The sequence below is a fragment of the Dermochelys coriacea genome, chromosome 1 (assembly GCF_009764565.3).
Source record: "Dermochelys coriacea isolate rDerCor1 chromosome 1, rDerCor1.pri.v4, whole genome shotgun sequence".
Lineage (NCBI taxonomy): Eukaryota > Metazoa > Chordata > Testudines > Dermochelyidae > Dermochelys > Dermochelys coriacea.
In genome coordinates, this window is record NC_050068.2 from 351,303,104 (window position 1) to 351,315,320 (window position 12,217).

At 53.2% G+C, this 12,217-nt stretch overlaps 1 protein-coding gene across 20 annotated transcripts in view; it reads left to right on the plus strand.

The window, feature by feature from the left end:
* SBF1 (SET binding factor 1) overlaps positions 1-12,217 on the plus strand; it is a 163,618-nt gene that overhangs the window by 122,090 nt on the left and 29,311 nt on the right. For 19 of the 20 annotated variants that reach the window (XM_043499947.1, XM_043500007.1, XM_038396481.2 and 16 more), the window contains 6 exons: positions 489-594; positions 1,359-1,491; positions 2,997-3,105; positions 4,457-4,570; positions 5,745-5,822; positions 6,436-6,549. In XM_043499947.1, coding sequence (XP_043355882.1) covers positions 489-594; positions 1,359-1,491; positions 2,997-3,105; positions 4,457-4,570; positions 5,745-5,822; positions 6,436-6,549 — 654 coding nt within the window. Of the gene's footprint in view, positions 1-488; positions 595-1,358; positions 1,492-2,996; positions 3,106-4,456; positions 4,571-5,744; positions 5,823-6,435; positions 6,550-12,217 lie in introns of those variants that run through there. The other variant, XM_043500011.1, reaches the window with a different exon arrangement.

Genomic DNA, 12,217 nt, shown 5'->3' on the forward strand with positions numbered 1-12,217 from the left:
TGCTCTCTTGCCTACCCCAGTTGCCACAACACTGCGTGTGCTTCTGGGCGTGCCCAGGATGTCTCAGTGGAATTAACTCCATCCAACAGGCTAAGTGCAGCTGTAGCTGTCTTGGGGTGGTTCCCCTCTGCAGCTGGCCAGTAGCTCTCCCTCACTGGGGCGCAGCACTGAGTCAGGCAGTACATACATAGCGGCCTCACCGCAGGTGGCCCTTCCCCTTGCAGGGAGGAGTCACGCTCCCAGCTGCAGCTGGGAAGGACACTGTAGCCTATGGTGGGCAGCCCTGTGCCACCCCACAGGATATAAAGCTGGACGACGTCCCTTTGGCCCCTGCTTCCTGTCCTGTCCGTCACTGGGTGAGCCCAGCTGCTTCTGGAGTTTGGCCTTCCACTCTGAGGTGGTAGGTGGGAGCTGGCTCCCTGTGGTCCCTGCGCTCGTCTGTTACTCGGTCTGAATCCCAGTGACTGGTGTGTGTCTGTTTTTTGCAGAGGACGATCTCTCTAGGGGCAGGCGACAGGCAGGTGATCCAGACGCCCATCAATGACTCTCTCCCCGTCAGCAGCTGCAGCGTAGCACTGCTCTTCCGGCAGCTCGGTGAGACTCTGCCCCGGCCTCACCTGCTCGTAGGGACAGGTGCTGAATACCATCAGCCAGTGCCCTCTGCAGGGGGGAATTCCTCGTGCTGCCCCCCCATGCCATGCTCCTGACGTCAGCTTATCAGCTCAGTGCCTCCCCCCCCCCATTCCGACCGAATCTCTCCATCTCATGCTGCCTTCCTTCTCTCAGGAAGTGAGGGGGAGCCTGGCAGTTGTGCTCTGGTTGTGGCTCCAAACTATGGGTCCATTTGGGTGCCATCTTAATGGGCACCGAATGAGCACCTAGGCAGGGGCAGCAGGAGAAGGCAGGGCTGGGTCTGAGCAGCTGCAGGCCTTTCTGTGCAGGGATTTGTGCTCCAGTTGCTCTCGTTGCATCAGCTGCCAAAGATACCAGACACCAAGGGGTGTGCACAGCTCCAGGGGAGTCCCCAAGGGGCTTTCAGATCAGTTTGGCTGGCCCTAAGCTCAGAAACAGTCCGTGAGTTAGTAGGTCCTAGCACAAATCCAGAGGTGACAGGAGGTTTCTAGAAGATGACTGGACACACTTCCTCTTCCATTCACTGGACAGCAAGTCCCACCCCAATGCAGCAGGAGGAAGGAGCAACAGCTGCTAGCAAGGAGTGGGGATGTGGGGGAGACTCTTGGCAGCCTGTTTGGTGGGGTGAGGGAGCAGGAGCTTGTGGGACTCTAGCAGGACTCTGGAGCTGTACTTGGGAAGAATCCACCTGCAAGCGCTGTGTGCTCTGCCCCTTCTCTCCCCAGGGATCACCAATGTGCTGTGTCTCTTCTGTGCTGCACTCACCGAACACAAGATCCTGTTTCTCTCCAGCAGTTACCAGAGACTCACGGACGCCTGCCGGGCCCTGCTTGCACTCATGTTCCCCCTCAAGTACAGGTGAGGAAGTGCAGAGTCCACCTGACACGTGGCTGTAGCAAAGCTACATGCTGCAAAGGAGCTTGACATCCCGAGCAAAGCCCATCTCTGGCTTTGCAGATTGCCCTGCCTCTATCTAGCCCCATGCACTAATGGTGTCCAAGTCCCATGGCTAGTGTGGTCTGATTACTGTAGCCCAAGCACTTTCGGGGATTGCCAGGTGAAATCAAATCATACATATACCTTGAGACATGTTCTCTGGCTGCACTGTCCATGGCTTTAGAGGTGTCTATAATAATTAAATTCCTCAACAGCAAAATAACATGAATAACCCCAGCTCTGCACCCCCTGAGCAAAATTTGGGCTCTAGACTATCAAGAGAGGGAGCGAGTTTAGGTGCTGAAGGCCCCTGCCAGCTGCTTCCTCCGAGCCCAAGGAACTTTTAGCATGAACTAATCACAGCTACCGGAGGGCCTCATGGTGAGAGAGAGTGATGTCTCAGGTAGCCAGGCGCAGTTCAGCAAGGCGCTATGGATGCTGAATGTGATCAGCTCTCAATGAGCTCAGTACAGGCTTAGCACTTACAGGATTGGGCCCTTGGGGGTTCCCCTGTGGTACGCTCCACACCTAAGTCACTCTGCAGGCAGTGCAGACCTCCAGAGCCCTACTGTAAGGCTTCCCCAGCTGACCCCACCAGTGACCTGATTGAATGGGGTAGAGGAAATCAGCAGGACTCCAGGAGCCGCTGGAGCTGCCCACCCCCCAGTGACCCTCCCCAGAAGGGATGATTGCATACAGGGCACTCGTTAGTGAGACGGCCGGGCCTCACAGTAAGCTCCTTAAGGACAGCAGGCGTCCTGCTCACTCCACCCAGAAGGGGAGATGTTGACTGGCTCAAACAGTGACCTGACTTCCCTTCCCAGCCCAAGACAGGGTTCTATCTTCTACGCTGCTCACTGTTTGCACCCCTCCCAGCTAGGGCAGTGAAGATAGGTGTGTCAGTTGCTGTTAGCTGCCTGCCCTAGTTCCTGACTGCCAGTGCCACTGGAGAAGGGTTCTTTATATTTAAAATATAAATATATTCCTTTGGCATTTACACCCCCCGCCCCTTGAGCTGGAAGCACTGGACATGGGCACAGACTGACTGACTAACTTTAGAGCCATATAACGTGACTGCAGGTCCCTTTACAAACCTAGAAGCCACCCTAGCTGTGAGACACACGCACAGTTCAGAGTGTCTGCCATGGTAGAAAGGCCCTGACACCATTACTCACTATCCGCTGGCTATTAGCGTGGGTCCCATCTTGGGCCAGGGTTGTTCCTTGTGCTATCTTTTCCAGGACTTTCACCAGTCCAGTTTGAAATGACTTATGTGCTGTGGGCACCATCATTTCCCTGGGGGACTATTGCACGGTCCGGGTGGCTCTGGAGCATGGCTTGGCCAGGGTGCAGCAGGGTCTTGGAGCCAGATGCTGAGCCCAGCATAGCTCCTGATTGGCTATAGTGACAATCTGCTTTGGTTACAGTTTCACATACGTGCCCATCTTACCTGCACAGCTCCTTGAGGTGCTGAGCACACCCACGCCCTTCATCATTGGAGTCAGCTCCATCTTCCACTCGGAGACGCAGGAACTGGTGAGCCACTGCGTAACCCCGTCTGTGCAGTAGCTCTTCCCCCTCGCCCCACATTGCTCCAATCCTCCTGGGTCAGAGCTCTTGAGGGAGGGGCAAGAGGTCATGTGCCAGTGGGGCCGTGTACAGAAATGGGACTGGGAGTGAGGGGATGAACAAACCCTGCTGGAACAGGCTGCACTTGTTCAGCCAGACCAGCAGGGGCTGTGATCCAGGCATCTCTCACAAGTCAAGCAGGGCAGGGCTGGGGCTGGGCTTGCCTGGGGCTTGGGTCCTGTCTACACGATGGTGGTTGAAGATGCAATAAGTTCCATCCATTGAGAAGGCTGTGTGGGCACTTACTGCGCTTTGAGCGCCTTGTTTGGGTTTAGGGCTCGTCTACACTGGCAACGGTAAAGCGATGCCACGGCAGCGCTTCAATGTGGCTTGTGTGGTCGCGGTGCAGCGCTGGGACAGAGCTCTCTCAGCGCTCTGAAAAATCCACCCCCATGAGGGGCGCAGCTCCCAGCGCTGGGCACCGTCTACGCTGGTGCTTTACAGCCCTGAAACTTGCTGCACTCGGGGGGTGTTTTTTCCACACCCCTGAGTGAGACACTTGCAGCGTTGTAAATTGACAGTGTAGACAAGCCCTTAGTTAAGTCAGTTCTAAGCTAAACTGAAATTAGCCTGATTTAAACCAAGACAAGAGTGCCTGCCTGGCCTTTTGAACTGCTTCAACTAAGTTGGTTTAAAATTACCTCTGTTATACCGGCCAACCATATGTAGACAAGCCTATGGGTGCTGCGAGATTGGCACTGGTGTTTCATTTGGTGAGGTCAATACTGTCTCAGTGCCCAGTCTCAGTGAGATGTAAAGCCAAGGTCCTGATCCCTGGTAAGATCCCCTGGCACTTCCCATAAGAGTGCAGCTGTGAACCCTGGTGTCCTAGCAGCACCCTGATTTGTGCAGTTCCGTTCTGCCTCCCTGATTCCCCCCTGCTGTTAGGTTCAGACAGAAATGGTGGTGTTGCCTCCTGTCCTACCTGGGTGTGTAGTGTTACTGTGGCTGATACACAGATGCTGCACTTCACCCCAGCAGGTGACTTGATCCCCAGGCTTATTTTATATGTCAGCAAGTGCTCAGGTACTGTGGCAATGGGCACCATGTAAGAAGCTATAGGGATTGTAAAGTGCTGTAGGCTCTACCAGATTGTGTGTGCGCGGGGGGGGGGAGGCTGTTAAGTACAAATTGCTCCCCCCACCCCCTAAAAAAAGAGAGCTGTGTGCAGCTCCTTTGCTGGGTCACGCGGCCGGGTGGGGAGCGCTCCAGAAAGCCTGTCCAGTCGGTGTGCTCATGCCTGTCTCGCTGCTTTCAGTTGGATGTCATCATAGCAGATCTGGATGGTGGGACGGTGACCATCCCAGAGTGCATTCACATCTCCCTGCTGCCTGAGCCACTGCTCCATCAGACACGAGAAGCTCTCTCCATGGTAAGTGTGGGACCCCAGGACTGGCTTGGCTCCACTCCCTGGCCCCCTTCCCGTCTCAAGAGGTTCCTTATACGGGTGTGAATATAGCACTCATGGCCTGTGGCCAGGATCCTGTGGGCAGGTGTTGGGAGTGAGATCAAGCTCAGCAGCAGAGCCTGAACAGGAAGTCCTCCCATGTCTCGGGAGCTTGTGATCATATCACTTGAGGTTTGTCATGCTTCCTCCCTCCCTGCAGGGCACATTGGAGTGCTGGGGGTTGGCACATGCAGTTGCTTCAGGTTTCTGGGTGTCTTGTGAATGGTCCTCACTCTCCGAACAGGAAACAGCTCCAGCCCTGGAGCTCCTTGCGTGGGTGCTAGCTGTTCCCAGGGGGGCTGTGACCCTGGGCATGTGTGTCCAGAACAACATGGCCTTAGCAGCTCTTGCTGATGCTGATTGCAGAATGCGGCTCAGGAAAGCTGGTGATTTCCAGGCAGTCCCCTGCATTGGTGCCTGTCTGGGGTCTGTCAATTCAGTCAGGATAGAAGAATCTCTCTGTCTGTATTGAAGAGCCAGGCCTCTGATCAGCAGCTGGTGCTCTGAAGTTAGAGTGTGCCTGGTGAGGGGGCAGCACAGCACCTCAGTGATGTCAGTCAGACATGGAGACTATTCTCACGATGGGCAGCCTACTGACAGAACAGGGCTTGAAGCCAAAGAAGAGAGGCAATAGTGGGCAGGGTCATGGAAACTTCCTGGAGCTCCCATCCCCTCTCCCAAGCCAAGTGACAAGTCTGAGGAGTCTTCTCCAGGGCCCCAACCCTAGGCAGTGCCCTGTGAGGCTGCAGGGAGCTATCCGCCAGATCTGAAGGGCCGAAGAGACCCTCATGTTCATCTAATCGGACTTGTGTGATGCAGGCTATAGAATTCCATCCTGAAATTCCTGCCCCAGCCCAAAGGCACCATGACCTGCAGGCCCCTTCAGGTCTGGTCCCCAAGGCTGGCAGGACCGTGTCTCTCTCTGGGCCTGGTGCCCTTTCTGGAGCGTACCCCTTCCCATGGCTCACTGCAAGGCAGAGCCTGGTGCAATCTGCTCCGTGGTCCATTGAGGAAGTCCCGGCCTCTTCCATCTGTGGTGGTAGAACTCCCAGGGGGCCAGGGCTCCCTTTCTGAACATGCTCTCTGATTGTCTGTGCAGATCTTGGACCCTGAGCTGGAGGTAGCAGACTTAGCATTCCCCCCATCAACCGTCTCTGCCTCCTCCCTCAAAATGCAGGTGAGTGGGGGAGCCAGGAGAGGCCTGGGAAGAAGCGTTTGTACTAAGGTGTGTCCCTTCTGAGTGCCCATTCCTTGGGTGTGGTGTTGCAGAGGAGCTGCTTTCCCTGCTGGGGTTGGGAGGGGCTGCTCTTTATTTCCAGGGCCAGGAGCAAGGTGGGGCTGAAGCTTCCATCTAGGTGCTGGTTAAGGAGCCAACAGTGGTGTTGCAAAATGCATATGGAGCTCCCTAGCTCTCAGCAGGGGCTAGAAATCCCCCTTCTCTGGTGCACTGGGGACAGCTTCTTCAGCAGACACTGTAGGGTTACAGCCGCACCAAACTACGAACGGCCTGTTTCTCTGTGAGCAATGTAAGGACCTCCCTCTGCCTCTGCTCGGTGCAGAGGGAGGCGGCATGGGTTTCCTTCCCCCTCCCTATTCCATCCCACGCCCTGCTTTCCTCCAGTCATCCCTTCGTGTTCCCTGCCTGGCAGGTGCTGGGTCTGGCGGCTGGGTTGGAGCCTGGCTCCTCCTGAGGAGGTATCTCTACTGCCAAGCTTCTGGTTCCATCCTCTCAGGCTGCTTCCTCTGATGTCCTTTCGGTGCCTGACTGTTCTGTCCTTCTCTTGCTGCAGGACAAGGAGATCCGAGCTGTCTTCCTCCGCTTGTTTGCACAGCTGCTGCAGGGCTACCGCTGGTGCCTGCACATCATCCGCATCCACCCAGAGCCAGTCATCCGCTTCCACAAGGTAAGGCCGCTCATACGTGGGTGGGGGGCAGGGGGGAATTTCAGATGCAGTCTTGGAGCCAGAGCACAGAAGGTCACAGGGTAAGTGGGCTTAAGCCTGAATTAGTACTTGGATGGGCAGAGCACACAAAAACACAGGTACTGCAGGGGGCAGTGTGAGTAATGTGGTATGAGAAACTCTTACCTCTGAGAACTTGTCTGAAGGGGGGGTGGGGTGGATTTCACATTGCCTTTTGGTTTTGGGTTAAAATGCCTTCTGCCCACAAGACACAATTCTTTTTTCCAATTATCTGGCCTTTTGCAAAGTGGTTAATTCAGTGTGGAAGTGCGTTAAGTTCATTTTGAGAAGAGTTAGTCTGGAAAAAGGTTTTGTGTGGATGCAGCTCTATTTTGGATTATCTTTCCTGACGCTGGCAGTCGTCCCACTGCATCCACACTCACATCTGGATCAACCTGTCTCTTTACTTGTTCTCTACTTGCCTGGGATCATGTTGACTGGATGTCACCTCCCCCATTTAAATGCTGGTGTGCAGCCATGTGCACCCAAGTTGCACACTCCTGGAGTTGCATACCCTTCTCCTGCGTGTACCCGTGGAGAGATCATGGATTTCCCCTAGGGCTGGGAAGAGGAGACAGTCCAGGCTTGCCTTAGCAGCAGCTACAGGAGAGCCAATGTTGTGAGCCTGCGTCGAAGCAAACCCTGGAGAGGGGTCACTCCTGGGACGAGGTCCAGTGTTAGAACAAAGGAACGGAGGGCCAGTAGGGTTACAGGAAACCCTAGGGTAGCCGCAAGACCTTCAGGAATGCTCCCCAGCACTTGCCCTCTACCGTGAGTCGCACCACATTTTCCCCAAGGAGGCCACCACTGAATTCTGGTACATTGTGGCCGGCACCCAAGAGTGCAGACCCCAACTAGGACTCCAGTGAGGAGGAAATTTCCCAGCAAACCCAGGATCTCTTTCCCACACAAGTCTGAGGAAGTGATGTCTCCCAACACCCAAGTGGACTCCCACCAAGACAGTGCTGAGAAAGGTCCTCTGCCAGTGAGTGGTACGTGCTATCATAGAGGATTAGGGTTGGAAGAGACCTCAGGAGGTCATCTAGTCCAACCCCCTGCTCAAAGCAGGACCAATCCCCAACTAAATCATCCCAGCCAGGGCTTTGTCAAGCCTCAAAGGAAGGAGATTCAACCACCTCCCTAGGTAACCCATTCCAGTGCTTCACCACCTTCCTAGTGAAATAGTGTTTGCTAATATCCAACCTAGACCTCCCCCACTGCAACTTGAGACCATTACTCCTTGTTCTGTCATTTGCCTCTACTGAGAATAGCTGAGCTCCATCTTCTTTGGAACCCCCCTTCAGGTAGTTGAAAGCTGCTATCAAATTCCCCCCCCCCCCCACTCTTCTCTTCTGCAGACTAAATAAGCCCTGTTCCCTCAGCCTCTCCGCGTAAGTCACGTGCCCCAGCCCCCTAATCATTTTTGTTGCCCTCTGCTGGACGCTCTCCAATTATCCACATCCTTTCTGTAGTGGGGGGCCCAAAACTGGATGCAGTACTCCAAATATGGCCTCACCAATGCTGAATAGAAGGGAATAATCACTTCCCTCAATATGCTGGCAGTGCTCCTATTAATGCAGCCCAATATGCAATTAGCCTTCTTGGCAACAAGGGAACACTGTTGACTCATATCCAGCTTCTTGTCCACTGTAATCCCCAGGTCCTTTTCTGCAGAACAGCTGCTTAGCCAGTCGGTCCCCAGCTTGTAGCAGTGCATGGGATTCTTCTGTCCTAAGTGCAGGACTCTGCACTTGTCCTTGTTGAACCTCATGAGAGTTCTTTTGGCCCAATCCTCCAATTTGTTTAGGTCACTCTGGACCCTATCCCTACTCTCCAGCTTATCTACCTCTCCCCCCAGCTTAGTGTCATCTGCGAATTTGCTGAGGGTGCAATCCATCCCTTCATCCAGATCATTAATGAAGACGTTGAACAAAACCAGTCCTGGGACAGATCCCTGTGGCACTCCACTTGATACTGGATGCCAACTCGACATCGAGCCATTGATCACTACCCATTGAGCCCGACGATCCAGCCAGCTTTCTTTCCACCTTATAGTCCATTCATCCAATTCATACTTTCTGAACTTGCTGGCAAGAATACTGTGGGAGACTGTATCAAAATCTTAACTAAAGTCAAGATATATCACAACATATTTCATATGTATTGCAACATAATTGTATAAGGGAATTTAGCAAACTTCATCTCTCCTCTTCCACCACTGTGCTCAAAATGGCATCTGCACCAGAGCATTTAAGCTCTACAACTGCTATTTTTCTGAAATATTCATATCAGCCATCAGCCTCACTGAAAACTGCTTAACCATCTCCAAGCTCACCCCAGACTGGGAAGGTCCTACAGGAATGATAGATCTGTTCGGGCCTCATTTTAAAGTCCAATCTGGACCCGGACCCAAACCCAACCCGAGAATGTCATTTTCAAAACGGACTCAGTTCAGACCTGACCCTTCCTCCCTCAACCCTGTGCCAGAGCTGCCTTGTCCTTGGGGCTCGGCCTGGTAGGGGCTTCCTGTGCCCATGATCTGTCAGTATTGCAGCAGCTGACTGCCATTGCCTTACTGTGCTGTGCACGCTGCGGAGAGGATCAGAGCCGACCAGACCTGACCGAGGGGGTTGGGTTGTTTTTAGACCTGTCCAGACTCTTGCAGTTGGGACCAGGTCAAGTTGCAGGGCTCCAGGAGTGGTATCCAAAACTGAGGAAAGCGTCATGTATCATTGCTTCGGAGACTGGAATTAGTACAACTACTACTTGTTTCACAGCTCCCGCAGCTCTGGCACCCGATGCACCACAGCTGCCTTCCCTCATCCCCAACAGGACACTATCAATTTCAGAACGTGGCAAATCTCTGGGTCAAGAAAAGGAAGACGAGAGTGGAAACATCTGGGGACTTTGAGTCCCAGAAGAGGGATAAGAACACAAGATGGAGGAAGGCCTCCTTGTGGAGAGAGGAGAGAGACTTGGCAAGGGACAACACTGAGAAAGATAGGCACATGCAGAGGCAGCTGCTGGAGCTGATGCACAAGGAGACAGTCATGCTGGAGAACATTTTGGTACCATGGTCTCACCTGTTTCCTGTAGGCTGTGGAGAGCCATGCATGCTGAGTAGCACTTCTCCCTTCTCCAAGCTCCAGCTACAGGCAATTCCTTCCATATCCCAACACACAGAGAACAGTGGATCCTAGGACCCAACTTCGCTCCTGCAACTACAAGCGATAGTTTCTCCCCTCGCCATTCTACATCCCCAGGTGAGAACAACAGGCAGAAGCCCCGCACCTGTGCATGTTTGCGACCACGTGAGCTACTTTGGCACTGTTATGGTCCATAAAGCGTACATTGTTTATATTGTGATTTACATTCCACTGGTTTCACATGTGCACTGTTACGTTCAGTGAAGGGTTTTATTTGCTCTGTTTGATGTTCAATAAAGGTTATTTCTGATGAAAGTTCCGTGATTTAGAATTACATGTAGGCCATCAACACAATAAAATGGCCCATTCATAAACCATTGCACACAGCATGGAAAAGCATAGTAAACTTCCATTTCATACAATCCTGCTAGTGGCTAACACAGTCTGTACACGGTGCATTTCAACATCTAAGCTCCTAGCCTTGAAGGAGGCACACTGGCCAACCTGTCCCCATGGCCCTGATGATTTGCTGGTTTGCCGAAGTAGCCTCTCAGGCTGTAACTTTCCAGAGGTCTCTGCCCCTTTCCCTCCCACCCATCAGTGAGGTGCTGTCTCTTACCCTCTCAGATGGTGGCAAAATACAGCAAGCAGCTCTCACAGAAGATAGATATTGCTCATCCGTTTCCAGCCTCATCGCCGGGCTCCTGCACGTCTCTTAGCCTTCCAACACATGCCCCGTTGTCACTCTGCAGCTTTTTCTCCCAAGATGATGATGGGAATCACAGCACCATTAATGTCCAGAGCGGTCCTGGGAGCAAAGGTACCTGTTGTCATTGAAGAAAACAGGGCTTAGCTTCTAAGGGTCCTGGCACCGCAGACCTTTTCAGACTCCCCCTATGTATTAATACTGGTGAACCTCCCACAGTGAACAGCCTTGGAGAAATATCCCTTTCTATTGATGAACTCTGAGGTCTGATGTCGGGGGCAAAGGATAGGCACATGGGTCCCACTGGTGGTCCCAATACAATTTGGGAACCCTAACAGTGCAAATCCACGAATAACTTCCTGTGTGTTTTGACCCCGGGCATCAGTGCCCTCTCTAGCAATGCACCCATCCCTGACAACCGCCCCAACAGTTGATCTGCCAGCACTCAACTGGTCAGCTACAGACACGAAGTTGGAGGCAGTGAGCAAATGGACACATGCTTCTCCAGGTCAGCATTCTGTGGCTCCAGGGTGAGCTCTGCGTGAACCTCTAGGAAAGTGGCCTTTGTCATCCTGAAATCCTGCTGCCACTCCACATTGCTGCCCTTTTCCAGCAGTCAGGGCTCATTTCCCGAGCCCAGAAACGGCTCCCTAAGAGAAGCTGGTCCAGGAAAAGGCCATCCACAAGCAGCTGTTTGATTTCATCCTCCACCACTCCTCTCCCGAGATTGGCTCGGCGGCATGGTGGTGACACCTAAAGTCACCCAGCTGCGTGACCGCAAATGCAAGTGGGACGACCTCTGTGCATTCATGGCTGTCAGGATGGTTGCGGGCAGCCGTGTTTCCTCCATGCCAGGTGAAAATGGTGCTGGCTCACAAGGGACAGATGAATCGTGGGATGCCAAGAGAGGAACCGTGGGAATTTGCTCTTTGCTCCCAAGTTCCAGAATTCCAGTGGCTTCATAATGGCCTGTGATAAAAATCCCAGACTGCCCAGAGCCCAGCAGCTGCGCAATGCATCATGGGACACCTGCCCAGAGCATTGTGTGCTTATTTAAAAAGCAAAACAAAAAATGCAGTGCCATGTGAATGCACAGTTTCCTAGGGAATTTGCATACAGCCAGCTGTGTGGACACACTTATTTCAGATTAGTTATTCCACAAAAACCTCCCTGGCTGGACAAGCCCTGAGTCAGTGTGTTCCTCCCTGAAATCCAAAGGGAGGGATGGGGGGAGTGGTTCTGTGCTGTTTAAAGAGGCTGTCTACTGCATGAGATGTGAAACTGACCATTCCAGCCTTGCTGTCCTGGGTGTATTCCATTCCCTCCCCTGAACTCCCTTTGGAGTTCCTCAGGTACAGTGTTGCTCCAGTCTCAAACCACGCTGCTGTCCTGTGTTCCATCCCAGAGGCGGCCTATTTGAACTGGTGCCTGTACGTGGATGGCTGTAAAGGCCTTGGAGATCTGTTGGGTTGAGGAGTACGGCATTCGGAGTAGGGGCCTTGGGACCAGAAAATCCTGAGCTCTCGCTCGGACATGCCCCCAGGTTCTGGTCCGTACATCTCTCTCTGGGTTTCCTTGTCTGTAAATTAATCTAATTCTGACCCACTCCTCAGGGCTTTGAAGAGGGGGAAGGGTTCAGGGGGGCATTTATACAGCACCACCTGGGACTTTATGGATAAATAAAGCCCTGCCCAAGGTTCTGGATCTGAAATAGACACCGCATCCCAAGCGGGCTTGGGAAAAGGAAGGCTCATGGCTG